Here is a 22,619-nt window from a genome sequence, read left to right as displayed (position 1 = left end):
TGCCTCAAGTTGCCATGATGATGCCATGCCATTGCCTCTGCCTGCCTGCCTGCCTTGTTGCCAACCTGAGCCCAGCCTGCTATGGCTACTGCATGCCAGCCTGGGGATGGATTTATCTGTTGCATTGCTTTTTTGTTCCAGAAGGATTTTTTTCACCCCCTTGAGAGATGCCATGTCATTGCCTATGCCTGCCTTGTTACCAGCCTAAGCTCAGCCTGTAGATTCTCTGGTAGCATATAAGATTTTCAATGACAAACCATGAATCCACTCTCATTTGCTACCAGAGAATCTACACTCAAAACATCTCAGAAACAATAGAATTCATGGATGGTTGGCATCCTATGTGTTCTACACCACCACTTGCTCTGGGACACCCTGGTGCCCCCCAAGTGCAGTTATGGGGCAGCTGAAACCTCCATCATTCCCTATTGGGAAGAACCATAAAGACATGTAAACTCCATTAAATTTTTAAAGATCAGCCCTCTGTCCAATTCCTTTGAAATAATTCTGGCAGCTTCCTTGTGCCCACTGGGCACTACCACCCACCCTACTCTTCTCTGGGCCACCCCCTTCCCCCACAACGTGAAGCTATACTTTTGCTGAAACCTCCATTATTTCCTATGGGGAAAATCTTAAACTTCAAAAATTCACCAAAAATCAGCCTTTTGCCAAATTCCTCTGAAATTTCGATAGTAACTTCCACCCATTGGGCACTACCACCCTCACCCACTAGTTTTGCCCCGGGGCCATTTTTTAAAATCCAAAATGTTTCAGATTTGGATTTTGCAATTTCGAACAAAGAACAAAATTGGGGTGTTTCAGATTGACTGATTTCGAACAAAGAACAAAATGGGGGTGTTTCGGATTCGGGCCAAAAACAAAACAGGAAAAAACCAAAATGCACAACTCTAATCCTTTTAGAAAGTCATTATTTAAGTCTATTATGTGTTTATGGAGTGCATCACAATCCCATTGAGACTGGTTTCAATTACCTCCAATTCTGGATTCACTTCTAAATCTTGTCCTGAACCATAAAAGCTAGAGTTATCAGGGGAGGAAGTGGGAGCTCCTGCAATGCAGAACATAATGAACACAGAATAATTGTTACTGACTGTTCGGAATGGAAGGAACTATAAATCATTCCAGAGAACAACAACAAAAGGTATTGTTACATTGTTAGAAGTCCCTTTTGTAGAAAGGGAACAGACAGCTTTTCAGGAAATTGAATGATTGGCTCTCTAAGTTTAGTTGATGATGTAAAATTGTGCTAAGAAGCTGATAAACGATAGAAATTTACGCGTGCAAGGTCATGCCAATGAACTGCAAAAACTTTGCTCATAGGTTTCCCCCCTCTAAAATGAATATCGGTTTTGTTGGGAGGGGAATAATTTAAGCTGGGCAACAGAATGGGAGCAAAAAGTTAGAACCTCCACACATGCCATGGCCCCAGTGGCTGCTTTTGAGCCAAACAAAAGGCCTGGGGAGTTCCATATATATAAACATAGAAAGCTGCCTTATACTGAGTCAAACCCTTGGACCACCTAGCTTAGTCTTGTCTACAGTGATTTGGCAAGCAGCCCCCCAAGGTTTCAGGCAGGATCCCTTCCCAGTCCTACCTAGAGATGCTAGGGATTGAACGCCTTCTGCGTACAAAGCAGATGCTCTACCAGTGAGTGACTTCTCCATCCCCTAAGGGGAATAGCCTGCAGCAGACAGTGCTCACATGTGGTCACCCATCCAAATGCAAAGGGGAGCTCTGCTTAGCAAAAGAGACAGGTCATGCTTACTACCGTAAGATCAGTTCTCCACCCCATGTATATAGTTATATGAAATTGTTATAGAAACATAGGAACGTATGTTCCTATAACCATGTATACCACTCTGAGTTCCTTGAATGAAGAGCAGGATATAAATGCAAATTTTAAAAAATGAGGGGCAGCACACCTGAGCTCCTACATCTTCAGTGATAGCCATCAAAAGCCTGCTGTTCTGATGTAAGTAAGTAAGTAAGTAAATAAATAAATAATGGGATTTTCAAATACAAACTGATAGCTATTTAGCACACAATAAGCCTGATTTGACAGTCATCTAGAAGAATCAGTTTCTGATCATTGATTTTGCAATTCTAGGGGACTGACGAGTCAACGAAAAACAATTGGAGAAAATAACTAAATACAAGGACCTTCAGACTGAAACTGAGCAGCTCTGGAAAAAGAAAACAATACTGGTGCCAGTACTTGGCGCAGTACCATAAGAACTTGAACACCATCTTGACACCTTGGGTATCAAGAAAATTACATTACATCAACTACAGCATGAATACTACGACAATATCTATATTTTTCTTTAGTTATCCTAGACCCTTGGAAAGAGTCCAATAATTAAAGTACCAAATCCAGTCAATAACATATGGTAGACTGTGTGTAAATAGCATAACAATAATAAAATATTCAGACTTCCTGTGCAATCATCAAAATTCTCTTTGTCGGGATTTCCTACACTCCTCTGTGAAATACGGATTTTTACCCAGTCAAACGGCAGTGTGTTGAGAGAAGCAGGGGGCTCCAGACGCCAGGGCAACGCCAGTAATTACCTTTCAGAAGTCAGGAAGGGCTCAGAGAGACGGGCAGCAGCTGCTATCAGTGACACAGCTGTGCAGATGTGTAGAAATGCTAGTGAAGGGGGTGGAGTTGGAGAATAAGTGCCTTTTGAAGGCCAGGGATTGGGTGGCCAATTCACTTGCCTGGCCAGGGAAGAAGGAGCAAGCTGGAAGGAGGGAGGGATATCCTAAATGTAGGGCTTTATTTAAGGCAGGGCCTGGTGGACTCCTGGAGTGGAGCTCTGAGTTTTGGCTCCCACTGATAGGCGAAGGAGTGGAGTGAATATACCTCCCTCCTCCCCCAACTCTGAGGCCATGCCCATGCCTATAACTTAATGCGAGAGGGTGGAAAGGTTATTTAGAGAATTCCTCCTCCCTAAACACAGACACTATTTAGAATGGAATTAAAACGCATATAAATTAATATGTGCACATAGCATTTTTTTAACACAGGTAAATTTTTACTCACTTCTCATTTGTTCGGTGTTCTTTGGTTTCTCTGGACTGTAGCCATAATTTTCTATTCCACTTTCTCTCATTATCTCCAAATGTCTGTCATTGACTTTCTTCTCTGGAACCTTTCTAGAAAATAAAAATTGCTTCCATTTAAACCCACATTATTTGAAATCTATCTATGCAAACAGAGAACAATCCTTGGAACAAGGAGTATGTGGTTTTGTTTTTGTTTTGTTTTGTTGAAAGAATGAACCAAATGCCCTGAATGAAGCAAATATCATTTGTTTCATTTGTGTGGCGGTGGCCATTTTGGCCGCTGGCGTACATGCATAAATAACCCCTGCGAGCCCTGGCATGACCCAGAACCTCGCAGAAGTCATTTGCGCATGTGTGGTGAACATTTTGTTTTTCCAAAATGCTGCCGTGCATGCCCAAATGACTTCTGCAAGGCCGTGGGCCATGCCACGGCTTGCAGGGGTCATTTACGCATGCATGGCAGAGGCCAAAATGGCCACCGCCACGCACTACAGAGGCCTGAATGGGCAAAAAATGATCAATTTCTTGGGCCGTGGCAGTGACTTTAGAGGCCAGCGGGGGGAGGGGAACCCTCGCAGACACACACACCCCCCATGGCATATAGGAAGCCCCCCAAAGGGGCTAAATGTACTTTAAATTTATTTATTTATTTATTTATTTATTTATTTATTTATTTATTTAGAATTCACAAACATGTCCAGAGGTTTGGTTCTAGTCCGGACGGAACCTCCAGATCACCAGACCGGTGCGCACATCCCTAGTCCAGAATTGGGGGCTGGAGGCTGTGATGTGGGCTAATAAACTGAGATTGAATCAGGGCAAGACAGAGGAAATGTTGGTCAGTAGGAGAGACAGTTGGGTTGAGGAGATTCTACTGGTTCTGGATGGGATTGTACTCCCTTTGAAAGAGCAGGTATGCAGCTTGGGGGGGTATTGCTGGACCTTGCTCTGCTTTTGGAAGCTCGGGTGGAGGCAGTGGCCGGGGATGCCTTTGCGTAGCTTCAACTAGTGCGCCAGTTGCATTGCTTTCTTGAGAAGGAAGATTTGGCCACAGTTACCCATGCCTTAGTCACGTCATAGCTGGATTACTGTAACACGCTCTACATGGGGCTGCCCTTGAAGAATATTCGGAAACTGCAGCTAGTGCAAAATGTGGCAGCCAGGGTTTTATCTGGAGCTGCCCACTGGGATCACATCACACTCATTTGAAAGAGCTGCACTGACCGCCAATTTGTTTATGGGTCCAATTCGAGGTGCTGGTTTTGACGATTAAAGCCTTTAATTGTTTGGGCCCTGGATATCCGAGGAACTGCCTGCTCCCAAGGGTTGCTGCCCACTTGATCTGTATTTTTCTATTCTAGCTTAACATTTTGTGTAATTTTATAGTTCTTGATTTAACTTTTGTGTGAACTGCCTTGAGATTGTTTTAATGAAAGTCAGTATAGAACTTAACAATAAATAAATAAATAAAATAAAATTAATGAGGTTTTCCAGAATGAAAACAAATGAAATAAGAAGAGAGAGAGAGAGAGAGCACACCTCTAAAAAAAACTCCCTCCAATTCCAATGTCTTCAATCTAGGGTTGCCAATTCTAACTGAAGATTTATTTCCTAATATTTTTTCCTAATATTTATCACAAAATCAAGCCATTAAGATCTTCAAGGATTGTTTTCAATGATCTCCTGGATATTGATGCTGATTCCTGGAGCCTCGGGGCTATTCCTGGAGGGTTGGCAACCCAAATTCCACCTGCTCTTTTTTTACATCCACCAGTTGAATTAATTTCATTTCCACTTCACAGAAGGCTCTGATTTAAGCAGCTTTCACTGCAGGCCCAACTTCTGAAAGTATTATATTCGTCCTTTTAGCAGGATTTATTTTGAAGCCTTCAATATATTGTTACCAACTAGCTAAGGAACAGCCTAATCCACAGCTAAAGTACTAGGATTTAACTTGCTTTGCAACCTCTTTCTATAGATCAGCTGCCACAATCAGCATCAGGTGCCTGGCAAAAGGAGAAAACCACATAGTTCTACCTTCTGCCACTAGTAGAACTTTCCTGCTTCTTTCCTGCTTCTGAGACTTTCCTATGAGGAGTGCCATGCCAGAGGTTAAGCTGCCTTTGCTTTAGTTTGCCCCTGCTAATTGGGTGAAGAGGTGCCTTTTAAAGAGGTAACTGTCCCTACTGAACCCAACAGCATCCCACAAGTCCTGACTACTTTCTTAAACACCAATTAAGACATGTTAATGAGGATGCATTTCTTGAAATAAAATTTCAAATCTCAAATCTTATTCCAAGTTACTTGTATGAAATAGATCATGACTCCAAACCTAATCACTCTGAAACAAATGGTTAAAACAAAAAACCCTGTCTAGCCAAGACTAAACAAAATAGGACATAGGGCTACAGACTCTTAAGACAGTGCTTAAGTGAAACAACTGTCTTCTTTGAGGTTAGAATAAAATAAGTTTGAAAAACACACCTGTTTCACAGATTGCCAGCAGATGGTGCTGAGACTATTAAGCATTTAAGCAGCATTCTTGAACATAGTGAGGATTTCCTGTTTTATTTTTCATTGCAATTTGCGCTCAAGTTGGAATATATCTGGAAGAGCCCAGAGATAAATAACTGAACTGATTAGCCATAAATCTAGGCTATGGTTCTTTCCACCATCACCAATGGGTGGTTTTCAGCCTTGGATGACATTGCTGGTCTATGACCATAATCAATTAAATTCAGTTCAGTTCAGCCTTGGATGACTGTTGCTCATGCCCCTCAAAGGTGAGCACAAATAAATGTTTTTGTAAACCCTGGCACAAAAGGATTATTTAATATTACAGTATTGGTTAACAGGGTCTCAGCACTGATGAAAAAACTCTTACATTTTTGAGTCTTTACAGTCTAATAAATTTTAACTTAAGAACAATTAGCTTGCATCACTATATTCAAGTGTTTAAAACTTGTTTTGCTAATCTGGAAGCAATTCATTCTCAAGTGTGTTCTTCTCAAGGCAGCTTTTGAATGATTCTTAGAAAAGCAGAATATGCCATCTAATTGCCTGCCAGTCAGTCTCAATTAACTTGCATCAACCTGTCTCAGTTTCAGGTCTGTTTCTGTACAACAGAAATCCTACCCTCCAAGGTCCTGTGGAGCTGTCTGTCATGTCTTTGCTATAGCTCCAAGGAAAGAGCTATTTTGGTAAACAGTGACCTCCTGTGGTTTATGTTGCAAGTACTCAATATTAAGGCTACTAGTAAGGCTTGTGACTAAGCAGGCTTTCTCTGAAGAGTGGAGAACCGTCACTTACTTGGGAAGATGGTTGCTTGTTAAGTGTGAAATTCTTTCCCCCAAGCTCCAGTTTCTTTACTCCCAGTAGAAAAAATAGTCCTTTGCATCTAGTTCAGGTCCTGGTGTATTACCGATGGGGAAGAACTGCCTTCCAGTGCACACAGTTAGCATTATCTAGATTCCTGAGTTTCTGAGTGGCAATTGTGCCACATTTGATAAGAACCCAGTCCTTCTTGATGCTGCCACCAGATCCCCCTGATTCAAAGACTGCCCTGCAAATAACTTTCCTCCTCACTCTCTCAAGCCATTTGCAAAAATAATGTTGGTTTCTAATCCTTTTGCAAGCAGAATACTGGCTTTTTAAAAATCCTTTTTGCAAATTCATGCATACTAGTGATTTGATCCTGGCAAGATCCACCCAAATAGATGTTTTCCTATTGGCTAGGTTCTGAGGATTGCATCTGACATACAAAAGATGCTTCTGGTTGGAAGCACCCTTCTAGAGACACATTTGCATGCTCATGATGGCACACAAAGGGGCTAATGTGAGAGTGTAAAGAGGGAACAAATGGACAAGCAGTTTTTTCTAACAGAGTTCTTTGTGGGACACACAAGCAGAGTCAGTGGGACAGGGACTGGAACAGAAGCTAAGAGAGAGGGCAACGAGCTCTCTGGGAAATGATGTTGATAATCTGTTGCTAACTTGTGGGAGTGCACTGCTATTTCAACTCTATCCAGGGCTCAATTCATTAACCACATATTATGAAGATATCTGGGACATAGTTATAATAGAGAGAAGGGACATATGTCCCTGGCCTCCCAGCAAACATGGGGCTCTGCCTGCCCCCTCTAGGGTTTTGTACTTCTATACTGGGTGCCCCCTTTCACAATTCCTCTCGTTATCCTGCCACTTCTGCTTCAGCCCCTTGCATTCCTCCTCCTATCTGGCCTCTGTGTGCGACTTCACATGCCTGCTTGCTCCAAGCACACGCCCTCCCAGGCGCCCATCTGGTAGCTACCTCACTGGGCTCTGTGTGACTGGATTGTGGGGGGGAGAAGAAGGTGGAGGGGATTCATCTTCACGTCTTGTTCCAGGGCCTGCTCCAACTTTGCTATGCCCCTGAAGATACCATAAGCCTCCTGTGATCTCTCCTCCAAAGAAAGCCAGAATCTTAGAAGCTGTGCACCTCTGGAACACCTCACCACTCTGGGAAGTGAGGAGTGGGTATAACTATACTCAGTGATGACCGAGAGCTGTTTAAAAGCACTAAATATACTGACCCCTAATAAATGATATACATTTACTTTATTTGTTTTGGTTTCTGGAGCATTTTAAAGAAATTTTTCATTTATGCTACTCTTATGCAAATAATAGGCATGTTTCAGCATCTAATAATAATGCATAAGATATTTACCCAAGAAGTGAGGTAAAAGTGATAATCAGCTTACCTCATTTCCTTTTCATAGTTGGACTCTGGGGGGGAAAAGTACAGTAAAATATGTTAAAGCAATATAATGATTTAATAGAAAAATAAACTCTAACTCTTCATATGGAAAGTTGTTCCAATACCCAAAGGAATATTCTGTATTCACAGCTATCCTCGGCCAGTCCACTAGACGGAGATGTTTCAGCTTATGACTGAAAAGTATCTATCCTCTGGCCACCTTCAGACATCATGCAAACTGGAGGCAACCATCCCAGAGGTTCAGGTTTGTGGTTGTCCAAATACTGTACAGGAACCTATGGTTCTGTCACAAAAGCAACCTGAGGTTTTCAACTCCAAACCTGAATTGGAAACTTTGGTTCAACCTGAATTTTGCTGCCAAAACCTCAGGTCAGAAAGCGGCACCATGTCGTCCAAAGGCTGCCACTGTATAAAACTGAAGTTGTGGGTAGGAAGCTCCTCCCTCTCTCCTTTTCTGATTGGCCTCCGTGGCTTTCCTTCATGCAAAGAAGGAAGCATGTGCTGCCAGTTCCTCCTTGCTTGCAGTCTCCCAGACTGCAGATTGGCATTGTCTGGGAGTGCGGCAGGGAGAATGGGGGCAAACTGCAGGTCTATTTGACCCATGGTTTGTGGTTAGGTGTGAAGGTGAACTCTGTTGTTCATCTGGTACTTGGGCCTCAGTTGTACATGGAGAGCAGAGCCTGGAGGGGCTCAGTTGGAAGCCAGCATAATACTGCCCTGGCATCTTTCCTCTCCCTCAACACATGAGGGGTGCTGCTGTTCTATGTTACGCCAAACCTATATAACCAGATCATTCAGTGCAGATCAGGGCCCTTCTAGACTTCACCGGGGAAATTAAGCAGTCAGGTCATCCACCAGATGTTCTTAGTATTTTATTTTATTTATTATATTTATATACTGCCCAATACATATGTCTCAGGGCAGTTTACATACAATTAAAATTCAAAGCACAAAAATCAAAACTAAGCAATTAAAACAAAACCAACATTTTAAAAGCTTTTTTAAATTTTTGCATTTTACTCAGTAGGCCTGGTTACGTAGATGTGTCTTTACGGTTTTTGGGGTTTTTTTGGTTTTTTTTAAGCAGTCAGAGATGTTGAAACTCTTATCCTGCATTCCAAAGCCTTGGGGTGCTTATAGCAGGTCCATAGCTACAACTGAATGGGGGAGGAGGGAAAACATGCCTGGACCCCTGAGGGAGAAGAGCCCCACAATCTGAGCAACAGCTTGTTCTCCACTCTTCCCCTCCTGCCTCTCCAAAGAAAAAGGTGGGGACATGGGTCGAGGGACAGAGACTCATCTTGAGTTTCTGTCCCTGGACTTACTCCAACCTTGCTACACCCCTGGGCTATAAAGAAGGTCTGGCCCTAAGCCTTCATCACCAGATGAGTTGGTGCCAACTGCAGGTTGATCTTAATAAGTAATGGGCCTCATTGAGAATTAGAAGTAGGGGTGGCTCAACAAATGGGGCCAGCTGGAAAACCCAAGGTGTGGCACAGGTGGATCTTTGCTTGAAGTGAACGGCCTGGCCACCTTGCAGCATGCACAGTACAGCAGAGGTTGTGTTGTCTTGGTGTTCTTTTTTGTGAGACATAACTCATTTCTTATGCACATCGTATCTATTTCATAGATAATATTACATTATTTCATAGATAGTATTAAATTAATTGTAAAGCCATTTCTGAAATGTTGTACCAGGCTTCTAATGATTTGATATGTAAATAATTACTGAGTTTTTTAAACAATTACAGTGCATTGTAGCCGCTACTAACAAATAATTCTCTTTGCAAATCATTGATATCCAGATCTTATTGTGTGAGAAATTTAACAGTAAAACATGGGGAACAATTTCAGTCATATAAGTGACAATCTACTGACACAAAGACACCTTATTTTGGGACCTAATCTTGTATGAAATTGCTTATCTGTAATGTTAAGATTTAAGATGCATAGCTGACCGCAAAGTACCTACATACCTTTCCTTTTTTTGCAGCAGCATATAATGAGCAGAATAATAAGGATCAGAAGCAGTAAGCCAACAATTGGTAACACAACTGCTAATATTATTGTTCGGGTTCGCCAGCTGTCATTAGATTCTACTAGATACAAATTAATAAATGTTAAGCAGTGTAGTAAAATAACATTTTGTGAAAAATATACATATTGTCCAGAGTAACCTATGGATGGTTACTCAGCTGTTGTTTTTAAACGCGATCTAAAACAGTGAAAAGCAATGTTTCCCAGTGGAGGCTTCTGAAAGTCTAAAAAGTCTTTGCCAGATTACTTTTTCTGTTATATAATATTCTTCCTTTTAAACAAAAAATCAAACTTCTGATCCAGAACTTTTTATTTTATTTTAGTCACATCCAAGGTATTTGACTTAGAAGGGGAAAATGTTGAGTAATTTTATTTAAGCTGCTTCTTTTCTAAGAGCCTTAAGAGAAACTGAGAAACTGAGGAGAAGGGATATAGGAAGGGAATCACTAGCAGAATGGGATTTATTATAATAATGAAAATTGATAGGACAAAATCCTTGCCTGTCTGTAGCATTTTATACACCTGACCAAGTCATAATACAAGGTGCTCATTATTTCAAATTAATGTTTTAGAAGGATACTAAGATATCAGTGAATAAAGAATAAAAACGACCTAGTGCTGATACTGTAGCCCACATTTGCCTATAATGTATGCTTTCAAACTGGATGTCTAAGCAACACATTTGTCATCATCAGGATCAGGAAATGTTTGTTATGGTGTTCCCTTTGCCAATGGTGGTGATCCTTCTATGAGTAGAAACCACAGGTGACTCACACGATGGCAAATAATCCTGTGTGGTATACAAATAAAGATTAGTGACTAAAGTTTCAAGCAAAAGATATTTTATCTAACAAAATGCAAAATGTGTCATTACAGTAACCTTAAGGTCAGGTCATATGCTTTTATTCCATAGACATAAAATCCTGGGCTTTCAGTATGGTAGGTTCACTCTGCATTGGCAATATAGGGCAAAGGGCACTATATCTTTACACATAAGACCTTCAATTTTTCAAAATCTTTTTCTCCTTCGCCCTGCTGCATTCACTTTCCTCTACAGCACTGTCATTTTTAAACCATATCCCAGTGACCTCAAACATCCCCATGTTGTGCCTGTATCTTGAAGAGCAATTCATTTTAATCAAAGGAGAGAAATTTCTGCTCATACAGAATTTTGGAACAGAGTCAGCATTAAAAAAAAAAAAATCTTGTAGATGCAATCTACAGGAAGTGATTTTGTGTAATTTGTTGGAGATGAACTTCCAGTGCATCGATCTTTTGTACCAACTGTCCTAATGACCACTAGGAGCATTGGGAGTAGAGACAGTGAGTAAGGGTCTCCCTATCTGTCCCTACTCTATGACGTTCATGTCTCTGTGACGTGCGCGCACGCGTGCAAAGCACTCCTGGGAGGTTTTGCAAGCAACGTCGGGGAGGTATCCTGCCGCCCCAATTACTCGTAAGTTTACGGCGCCAAGCAGGAAAGCGGTGGGAGGGGTAAGTAAACCCTCCCGCCGCTCTTAAAGGTACCCCCCACCCCGAACCGAACCACCCAGGTCCGGACCAGTCCGGACCGGTCTGGAGGCCTTTTCAATGGCCTCCGGACCGGTCTGGGCCCATCCCTAGTCAGAATTCAACATCTGAGAGAAACATGGCACTAGCAAACTCTTCAAATTGCACATTATTTTGAATCTGTGAGGTCCCCCTGGTAATAGTTGCTGACATCTTAACTAATTTCTTAACAGTACTATTCTGGGCATAGTCGGAAGGATTACTACATTTCTATAGGACAACCTCTAGTAAATCTAGTCAAGATGCTAGTTAGCTTGTTCCTTTATTTCTCTTTCCCCAATACTATTACTACTACTGTTATTTATATACTGCTTTTCCAGAACAAAAAATAGTTCCCACAGCAGTTTACATAAAAAGAATAATAATGAGAAGATGGTTCTCTGTCTCCAAAGGGTTCATCATCTAAAAAGAAACTCAAGGGAGACACCAGCAACAGCCACTGAGGAGATGCTGTCCTAGGGTGGAATTCTTCTTTGCCTAATAAAACATCATATGATTTAATGAGCCACAGAACTGATTTTTAGAACCATAGACTTAATCCTTTACTCTGGTTGCAGTGAGCTTTTCACTACCTCCCTGTAGGGGTTACAAAATGGTCACAGTCACAAGTAACATAGCAGCTTAAATATTTAGAGCCTGTAAAAATATCGATATTAAAGCTGTTCACCAGACTGTCAAAAACGCAAACTGATTTAATATTGCTCTCAAACTCAAATAAGCCAAGCAGCTCCAGGGAGAATAAGTGATCTGTACTAAAAAGGAGATTATTGCAGCATTAATTAAACTATCACACATATACATTTAATACATTTGCTAGAGCTCTGTGACCCAAATGAACAAAATGAACTAAGGGTCACTAGCCAGCATTTTAGCAATGAGCAGGTGGGTGTGGGTGTGTGCCACTGCGTTTTGTGGGTGAATTTCCCCCCCTGTGCAATGTATGAATCAACAGGCTTGTTCACAGACTGCCAGCAGGGGAGGAGAAGTGCCCAGCCTGGGTAGGAGAGTCAGGCACGATCCCAATCGTTGGTCATGTGCTTGCTAACATCAAGGTAGAAGGAGGGGAGAGTGACTGTGTGTGAGGTGGCAGCTGGGGAGGATGGCTTCTCCTCTTAGCTCAGTAAAATGCTGGGGCTGGAATCTAGGTAGGGTGCTCTTGTCCTACCCAGCTGCCACCTCACACACAATCACGGTCCCCTCCTCCTACCTTTTTACAAGCACACAATCAAAAATCAGGAGTGAGCCTGGCTCTCCTATCCTGCCCGAGTTGCATGAATGAGTCTAATGTGTTCAGAAGCATCAGCATTTTTCTCTTGACTCTTTCTAGCTGTAGTCAGTACCTGTACCATATGCTTTTCTCACCTCAACAGTTTAAGCATTTCCCTCTTCTGTCTGCTGTCTGACCCATCCATCATATCCTTCCTCCAAGGAGCACAAGTGCTTGCCTGATCAATATGCTAAAAGGATAGCATCCAGGTGAATTTTTCCACAAATGCAAGTTGTACTCATACAAGGAAGGGAGGAGCCATTTTTGCTAGTCCCCCCTTCCCTCTGCTGCCCCATACATACACACTTACCCACCCATACCCCAAAATCTGTTTCCAGTGGTCCTCCAAAGCCCCAGGGGCATATTATTTTTGGGCACAAAAGACTGGAGAGGGAAGAGGAATCAATGAAAATACACTCCCTCCTTGCATGAGTGAAACTTCTTCCAGTTAGAGAAGTAAGTCTGGACACTCCCCAAAGTATCATCATCATCATTGGTGGTGGTAGTGGTAGTAGTAGTGGTGGTAGTTGTACAGTAGTAGTAGTAATAGCAGTAATATATTGGTAAATGAACAGATAGATAAAGACACCATTAGTCTCTCCTTATAAAGAAAATAACTGAAAGATTGCTCCTTCCTTGAAACTTTCTACAACTCAGGAAAAAGTAAAACCATCTGAAAAATGTTAAGAACTGCACCTGCAGTTCTACAGCCTGGAAACTATAGAACTGCAAGTGCAGTATGTGTGATACTACTGACATGTCTGCATTTCAGCATAATCATTAAAAAGAGCGTATTCTCGCTAACCCTGACATCTCTTCCCTATCTGCTGCTGCACAATCTGTTCCTTGGTGGGGTGGACAAAGGATGTTCCTAGTTGATCAGTAAGCACATTGTACTTGTGGTTTGTGACAGTGACATTTCTTCTGTTCTGGGTTACATCACATCCTATGGCAACTGAATTTATTTAACATATTTAACATATTTGTATACCATCCAAAACACAAGTCTCTGAAGAAGGTCACTTCAGTAGCAGAAAGACAAACAAGGGGTTTTATTAATTTTCCCCAAAAAATCCTGCCAGATCTGTTTTGCTTATTTATAAGCATTTTCCTTCAATGATTTCTTACAAGAAAACAAGGACATGGCTTCCCCCGCAAATGCAGTACAAAGTTGCTGTGACTGTGAACTTGCTAACAAAAACCTCGCCCTATAATCAAAAGGCAAAATGTAAATTTAAAAAAATCAGTTTGTTTCTATCTAAGTTTTGATACCACACCCTTCCTTGTAAGATGTGAGTACCTTTCTTAGATCAAGCCACTGCAGTCCAGGTCAGGCCCAGATATGGCCTGTTTATCACTTACAAAGGCTGCCAAAACCAATACTGGGCTGGTTCAGATGATACACCCACTGGCTCATGGTGATAACGATGGAGTTGTGCCAAGAGTGTATCCAGTGGACACTTGGCACTTGACAGAGCTGATGTTTCTCAGACCTGACAGTACTGGGCTCGTCATCCTATTGGTCTGCTAAGTATAGAGAGCTTCTTCTATCATAGAACTCTAAGACAATTTACTAGTATAATATTAAAAGTTCAGCTTGGAATGTGTGTTCCGGGTAATTTACTGAGAATATGAGACCTCCATACTGAGATGAGGGGGCGGGGGGCATTTCTCTATGCAGAAGGATATTTTAGTAGTTATGATCAATTGTAAAATATTACTGCTTTAATGTTCATCTATATATTTAATTCTCTTGGGACATGCGTGCCCAGGATTTGGCGGCAGAACTCTCGCGACACGCTGCGAGAGTTCCAAAGTGAGGACTGAGGAGGAGAGGGGGAAGAAAGTGCTGGTGGTGGCCGGCGGGTGGAGGAGTGGGGAGAGAAAGGCGGTGGTGGGCAGGGGAAAGAAAGGTGGCAGTGGGCGGGGGAGAGAAAGGCAGCGGCAGGCAGCAGGTGCGGGAGAGAAACGTGGCAGCGGGCAGCAGGAGAGAAAGGCAGCAGCAGGCAGGAGGAGAGAAAAGCCGCAGCAGCAGGTGGATGGGGGCGAGGAAAAACAGCAGCGGCGGGGCCCTTCTTGGCCACCCGCCGTGGCTCTGTGTGGGGGAAGGAATGGGAGGAGAGGAGGGCTGGAGTGTGCAGGCCGGAGGGAAGGGAAAGAGAGGAGAGTCCGGGGCAGGAGGAAGAGGGAGGGGGAAACAGCTGGCCCCAAAGCGCCACACAGATGCTCTGTGCGGGGATGGCTAGTAATGAAATAAATCTCTGACTCACAACTAACCAAATTCTAGAAGAACAGCCATGTTAATAAAAAAAATATTTTTATTGTTTAATTGTTTAATAGTTTTATATTGCTTTAAGTGTTTTGTAAAACATTTTAAACATGTTTTAAAATGTTTTTATACCTCCTTTCGTTAAAACATTTGTTTTAATGAAAGGCAGTATAAAAATCTAAAAAAGAAAAAAGAAAGTAAGAAAGAATCTGTAGAAAGAAGATGACAAAGTGATGTGCCACTTTATTTGCCATCTTGATCAATACCCATTCTTATTAGCCCCATTCAGACATTACATTATATTTGTGTACAGGAATTTGTACACATGTACATGTTTTTATGTGAATGACTGCAGCCTATTCACACATTATGTTCAACACACATACCACCTAGGTACATTGTATACGTGTACAGATCTACATGCTTACACATTGGGGCTATTCACAGGCGTACGCAAAACTGGGCAATGGAAGCCCAGCCTGGTTTTGCCGGTGCATGTGACCTGCCAGGAGCTGTGTGTCTCCTGGTGGTGGTGCGTTGGCAAACTCACTTAGGGAGCCTGCTGCTTAGCCCGGGTTTGGGGTGCCAGGGTGCCCTGAAACCGAGCTTAGTGCTTGTGTATCGGTGCCGTATGGCTCAACATGGCACCTACACATGCTGTGGTGCTCTTACCCCTGGACTTTAGGGCTGAGATCCAGGGCCTCCACACCCCCTGGGGGCCCCCAAATCCTCTTTAGTCTGCCCTGGGTGATGTGGTTGCTGCTGGCCTGCACTGTGCTGGGTGGCCGAATGTGATAATGACTTGTGCCGGGTGCTTTAGAGACAGAGAGGGGAGTTGGGAAAGAAATACGTGGGAAGGGAATATGTTAAGTTGTGTGTTGAAATGTTTCTGCTAATGTATATTTGCATAAATATACCTGGTTTATATCCTTACATTCTTGTGAGTTCAGTTGCTGTCTGTGCCCTCAAGAACTCATGAGTTAAAAATTCTGTGTTTGTCAGTGTGTGTGTGTGGGGGGGGGGGGTGATGCTTAACTTGCAGCAGGAGGGACTCCAGCGGGGGGGGGGGGTCCAGAAGGGGGAGTGCCTTTAAAGGTCTTTAGGTCCAGGCTCCCAATGTGCACCTCTGTACACATGGGTAGTCTCATGGCCAGTGGCGGAAGGATCCCTATAGTGCACCACACCCTCACATGGTACATTATGGGAGTTCTGGGGGCTGGGAAGATGCATCCCAGCCCCGACCCTCCACGCTGGTGGCTGTAGTCGGCAATCATTTGGACAGGAGATCCGCTTGCCCAGGAAGGAGCACTTGATCATCTGCTGGGGAGGAAAGCAGGTTAAGGTTTCTTCCCCTGAAGATTGGAGCCCTTTCTCACTGATCGTGAGAAAGGGCTCATTATGTTGAGTGGATGCAAAGCAGTACACTTCCTATCTGTATCTTGCATTCCAGAGGGCCTATAACCAGGCTCACTTTTGAAAGGAGCACATGTAGAAAAAAACATGTACATGTGTACAGTCAGCTGAATGCATGCACAACATGTGTTCCTAGGACTAGATTGTACATGCACTGCACATACCATGTGAATAAGGTTCACCAAATTGGTCTTAGGAGTATTTGGGCCATTCCAGAGTCAACTTTATGTTATGCAGAAGAATCCCATGAAGCTCATTGTGTTTTGTGTTCCTTTCATAGGTTTCCCACCGAAATTTTCACAGTGATCTGAAGCCAAGTTCTATCCCTTTCATTTGTGGTGGTGATGGTGCTAATTAATACCACTTTTCAACAAAATGTTCTCAAAGCAGTTTACATAGGAAAAAGAATAAGGAGGGAAAATTGTTCCCTGTCCCCAAAGAGCTGCATAAAAATAAGCAAAAGATTTGGAAAATGAAACAAGAATAGAAAGGAATATTAGCTTACTTGTTGAAGGTTCATGCAGTACAAGAGTCACAGTTGCATTCTGAGGTTTAGACAGTGCATCAATGGTTGCTAAGCAAGTCACTGTGCTGTTGCTCACTGGAGTCAGAGTTAAGATGCTCTCTTCATTGTACAAATCATTCAGTCCTTGACTCTGGCTAGTACTGTACCGTGAATTCTCTACTGAAATATTATTTACCATCCAGGCAATGCGTGGAGCTGGAGCCCAGCCAAGAGCTTCACAAACTATTGCAATGGATTGGTTCTTTCTCACTGTCAAGTCGCTATTTTTGATATTCAAAGATCCATTAACTGTTTGGAGAAAAGATTGTTTTATTTCTTATTGAACTTTTCAATAGGACTAGTTTTAACTGATTTAATTATGATATGAAATTGTACTTTATTCCCCAACATTACATGTTATTTTTTCAGAAACGGAGATTAGTTTCCCTAACAGGATGGCTTTAGAAACAGAAGTCATTTCCATCATATTATTATTTTTGTACACTGCCTAGAAACAAAACATTTAGGGGATATATATAATTACTGATCCTCTGTGGCTATGCTGATAGACCTCTTTCTCAGCACACAAAACTATTTTTTTAAATTAATAGCTTTAAACAATGACAATTGGATTTATCAAGGATTTTAGAAGATAACCAGTTGCAGGGGAGTAATAGCAGGAGAGAGGGAATACCCTCAACTCCTGCCTGTGGCTTCCAGTGGCATCTGGTGGGCCACTGTGTGAAACAGGATGCTAGACTAGATGGGCCCTGGGCCTGATCTAGCAGGGCTGTTCTTATGTTCTTAACATTATGTTCTTAACATTGGACCTTCTCCTGTCATTGGGGCAAATGTATGAGGATAGAAGGGAGATTACATATTTCTGAATGGTGATTGATGGTATTCTTGTAAGGGTCATGTGATAATGCAGATGAAGTCTGTTGCAAAACCATCTATCCACCTAAAATGTACAGTTAAAAAAAATGGCTAGGGTCAGGGAGTAGCCTGTTTTAGTTTCCTCTTTAGTTTCAGTGAGTAGCCTTTTTTTTAGTTGTCACAACTGGCCCAAAAGCAGAAAGAAAGAAAAAAGGTGGGGGGTGCAGCAATGGGTGGGGAGATGGGTGGCCAGGCCAGGCCAGCATTTCTCTGCTTGACAATCCTAGTTGGAGAATACATAACAGAGGCAGGTCTTACAGCTGGATTAGATGTTGGAATCTGCAAATGCATCTTAAGCAAAGACAAAATAGCACTGATAGCCCCCCAAATAAAAGGTTTTGAAATGGTTGGTGTCTTGCATCTTGGTATCTGTGCTGAACCACAGCAGATTCCACAGTAGGGTTGTGCATTTTGGTTTTTTTCTGTTTTGTTTTTGGCCCAAATCCGGAACACCTCCATTTTGTTCTTTGTTCTAAATCAGTCAATCCGAAACACCCCAATTTTGTTCTTTGTTTGAAACTGCAAAATCCAAATCCAAAATGTTTTGGATTTTTAAAAAAATGGCCCTGGGGCAAAACTAGTGGGTGGAGGTGGTAGTGCCCAATGGGTGGAAGCTACCACCCAAATTTCAGAGGAATTGGGCAAAGGGCTATATTTTGGTGAATTTTTGAAGTTTAAGATTCTTCCCATAGGAAATAATTGAGGTTTCAGCAAAAGTATAGCTTCACATCGGGGGGGAAAGGGGTGGCCAAGATCAGAGTAGGGTGGGTGGTATGCCCAGTAGGAGCAAGGAAGCTGCCAGAATTATTTCAAAGGAATTGGGCAGAGGGCTGATTTTTAAAGATTTAATGGAGTTTACGCATCTTTAAAGTTCTTCCCCATAGAGAATGATGGAGGTTTCAGCAGCTCCATAACTGCACTTGGAGGGCACCAGGGTGGCCCAGAGCGAGTGGTGGTGTAGAACACATAGGGTGCCAACTACCCACCCCCCTATGGGCTGCTAACCCATGGAGTACTGGGTTCTGTTGTTTCGGAGATGTTTTGAGTGTAGATTATCTGGTAGCAAATGAGAGTGGATTCATGGTTTGTCATTGAAAATCTCATATGCTACCAGAGAATCTACACGCAGAACACCTCAGAAACAACAGAACCCAGCAACCCATGGGGGTGGTTGGCACTCTATGTGCACTACACCATCACTCGCTCCCAGCCACCCCAGTGCCCTCCAGGTGGAGTTATGGGTCTGCTGAAACCTCCATTATTCCCTCGGGGGGGGGGAACCTTAAGGACGAGTAAACTTCAAAAATCACTTAAAAATCAGCCCTTTGCCCTATTCCTTTGGAATCTGGGTTGTGGCAGGCACCCCTTGGGGCACTACCACCTGACCTACTCTTCTGCCCCCAAAGCTCCCTTTCTGCCCCAAATCCACCCCCCAAAACATCAACATCATACATCATCAACAACAGCAGAGCTTTGCGAAGAAACAGGCAGATTTCCAAAGGTCATGCACATCCACATCCCCACAAGAAATGCAATTGTTCTACACACCACAGTGTGAAACAACAACAATGAAATGCACACTGCCCCATTGGCCAATGAGGGTAAATTTTATCCTTAAATTTCCTTTAAAGGAATAAGGAGGCAATTGCCAGAGGATCAGCCCATTCTTTCGCTGGCCAATCTGCAGGCTGGAAGGGTGGGAAATTCAAAAAGATGTCAAAACTCAAAATGGGGACTGAAGGAGAAAGACTTTTCACGGTTGCAAAATGGAGTTCCAAAACAGCCAAAACAACAAAACGTTTTGTATCCGAAACAAGGACGTTTTGTTTCAGCTACAACATTTTCTGTTTTGAGCACTGGGGTTTTTGTTTTGGCTACAAAACAGCCGAAATGGCCTGTTTTGGGCACAAAACGTTTTGTATCCAAAACGAAATGCACATCCCTATTCCACAGTGCTGCTGCATTTATTCCACAGTGCTGCTGACTTTATTTATGTGACCTGCTTAGAGCCTTTGGAGTCAGGTGGTATATGAATGAATGGATGAATAAATAAAATAAGTATTATACATTATGTCTCTCTAAACAGAGAGCCCCTGGTGGCGCAGTGGTAAAACTGCCGCCCTGTAACCAGAAGGTTACAAGTTCGATCCTGACCAGGGGCTCAAGGTTGACTCAGCCTTCCATCCTTCCGAGGTCGGTAAAATGAGTACCCAGAATGTTGGGGGCAATATGCTAAATCATTGTAAACCACTCAGAGAGCTTCCAGCTATAGAGCGGTATATAAATGTAAGTGCTATTGCTATTGCTATTGCTAAACTGTGCTGAAGAGGACCACTCTGAAAACAAACAACAGATTTCCTCAAGTTCAGCTCACCACAGCTCCTACCTGTATGTGCCACTGATAGTGTGTATTGCACTTGTACCTGGACAATAGCATCTTTAAGAGGCTGTTCTCACAAGCAGCTAAGACAGGGTTAGGGCAGCTAAGCCTGGGCTTGGCTGCCCAAGAGAACTGCTGGGAGCTGTGTGGCTCCCGGCAGTGCCTTGGTGGTAAACCTGGCTAGGAAGCCCACCAGTTTGCTGAGGTTAAGGACACAAGTGCGCATTAACCCGGGCTGCAGGGGCGTAACTACTATTAGGCAAGGGGAGGCGGCTGCCTGGGGCCCCCCACACCTCGAGGGCCCCCCCAGAGGCAAGTCACATGACTATATATAGTGAAGTGTGTGTGTGTATCAGCGAGGGGCCCATTTTAAAAAATTTTCTCTGGGCCCACTCCAGCCTTGTTACGCCCCTGCCGGGCTGACTGTTTGTGTGTCAACGCCAGCTGCTCTCAGCTACTGCTGATGCAGGAGTGGGATCCCAGCTGTCACACAGTGCATTGTGGGATTTCTGGGGGCCAGGATGATGCATCCTGACCCCTGAGCCTCCCCGCTGCCTGGGGCAGCTGTGGCTCCTCTGAGCAACTCATCTAGATCATCTGCAGGGAAGGGAAGCTACTGCAGCCTTCCCCACCGCCCTCCCTCAAGCTCACTCATGGGATCATGAGAAAGGGTTCTAACTTTGTCTTACAGATTAGAATGTTAAGGTGCACATCCAAAATGTGTTACAGGCACATTTTAAAAAATGAAATGTGTATGTCTTACAAATGCGTGTGTGCAACCATAAGCTCTTCCACAACAACAGTACTGGCTACAGGTCCACTGTGTATTAAAAGAATGTCGGCTAGTTCTAAATGATCTGACCAAAACTGAATGAAAGCCTCTAAATGGCACTGGCACTTTGGTAGAGAATTAATCGCATTAGGGGAGATGGCATAAAGAATAAATTTGTTTTATAGCAGCAAAAAAAAATTAACAAAGTTTTGAAAAAATTGAGCTGTTTGTCTGCGGCAGCTAATCCAAGCATCTTGTGGCACCTTACAGATTAAGGCTGTAATAGGATTGAGTTCTGAGTAAACATAGAATATAGGAATATAGGAAGCTACCTTATACTGAGTCAGACCATTGGTCCATCTAGCTCAGAATTGTCTACACAGACTGGCAGCGGCTTCTCCAAGGTTGCAGGCAGGAATCTCTCTTAACCTTATCTTGGAGATGCCAGGGAGGGAACCTGGAACCTAGAGGCTCTTCTCAGAACAGCCCCATCCCCTTATTCAAGGGGATATCCAAGGGGAATATCTTGGATGGGGATATCCAAGGGGAATATCCTACAGTGCTCACAAATGCAGTCTCCCATTCAAGTGCAGCCAGGGTGGACCCTGCATAGCAAAGGGGACAAGTCATGCTTGCTACCACAAGATCAGCTCTTCTCCTTAGGATTGTACTGCACAAGATTTATTCTGGTGGCATAAGCTTTTATGGCCACGGGCGTATCTATGATGGAGCAGGCAGGGCACGAGCCCCGGGCGCCACTTGAAGGGGGGATGCCATTTTTTAAAATGAATTTTTTTTAAATGGCCGCCAAAAACAAATGGCTACCATGCATGCTCAAATGGCCTCTGTGAGGCCCTAGGCCATGCCAGGCCTCGCAAAGGCCAATTGAGCATATGCGGTGGCCATTTGTTTTCGGTGGCCATTTTTTATATATATATTTTTTAAAAAATGGCCACTGCACATGCTCAAATGGTCCCTGCAAGGCCCTCAGCCTGGGATGGGCTGCAGTGGTGAATTAAGAGGCCAGCGGGGGGGGACCTTTGCAGACCCCCCCACCATGGCCTTTAGGAAGCCACCTGAAGGAGCTACAGGTGTGTGTGTGTGTGTGTGTGTGTATATATATATATATATATATATATATATATATATATATATATATATATATGATGTCACTGAACACATATTCAGTTTGGCACTATGGACAGAGAATCAGGGCTTGTGAATACTGAGCTGAAGCTTATGAGTGAGGATTGTATTCATTTGCTCTTATTTTGCCTCTTGTGATAAGTGAGTTAAATGTGATGTCTTCATAATATGGCTATTAATGGTGAGTTTGTCTTTGAATCAGTGTGAAATCCTTAGTATTAAGGCCCACTGGGAGTTTCTTGCTCTTTCTCTCATTTTAACTGTCTTTCTGAAATACTAGAATATATTCCAAGCAGTGACACAGTTTATTCTGCATATCCTTTAATTATTTTCAGGGTATCTGGGAAAAGTCAAATTCTCCATTTATTTTTAAAATGTATGTAATAGTGATGCTACAATGCACAGTAGCGAATTAGACATTAGTTTTCCAAGTACACCTCCACATAGTATTTGGGTATTTCATGAGCCCCAGCATACT

At 43.0% G+C, this 22,619-nt stretch overlaps 1 protein-coding gene across 2 annotated transcripts in view; it reads right to left on the bottom strand.

Moving 5' to 3' along the window:
- Positions 1 to 22,619, bottom strand: part of IGSF5 (immunoglobulin superfamily member 5) — a 60,234-nt gene that overhangs the window by 22,316 nt on the left and 15,299 nt on the right. The window contains exons 4-8 of one of the 2 annotated variants that reach the window (XM_053312408.1): positions 16,908 to 17,216; positions 9,824 to 9,946; positions 7,831 to 7,855; positions 3,069 to 3,181; positions 993 to 1,069 (exon numbers count right to left, since the gene is read on the bottom strand). In XM_053312408.1, coding sequence (XP_053168383.1) covers positions 993 to 1,069; positions 3,069 to 3,181; positions 7,831 to 7,855; positions 9,824 to 9,946; positions 16,908 to 17,216 — 647 coding nt within the window. The remainder of the gene's footprint in view (positions 1 to 992; positions 1,070 to 3,068; positions 3,182 to 7,830; positions 7,856 to 9,823; positions 9,947 to 16,907; positions 17,217 to 22,619) is intronic. The other variant, XM_053312409.1, reaches the window with a different exon arrangement.

Source organism: Hemicordylus capensis, chromosome 3, assembly GCF_027244095.1.
Source record: "Hemicordylus capensis ecotype Gifberg chromosome 3, rHemCap1.1.pri, whole genome shotgun sequence".
NCBI classification, from domain to species: domain Eukaryota; kingdom Metazoa; phylum Chordata; class Lepidosauria; order Squamata; family Cordylidae; genus Hemicordylus; species Hemicordylus capensis.
This window is presented reverse-complemented; position numbering and strand designations above follow the sequence as displayed.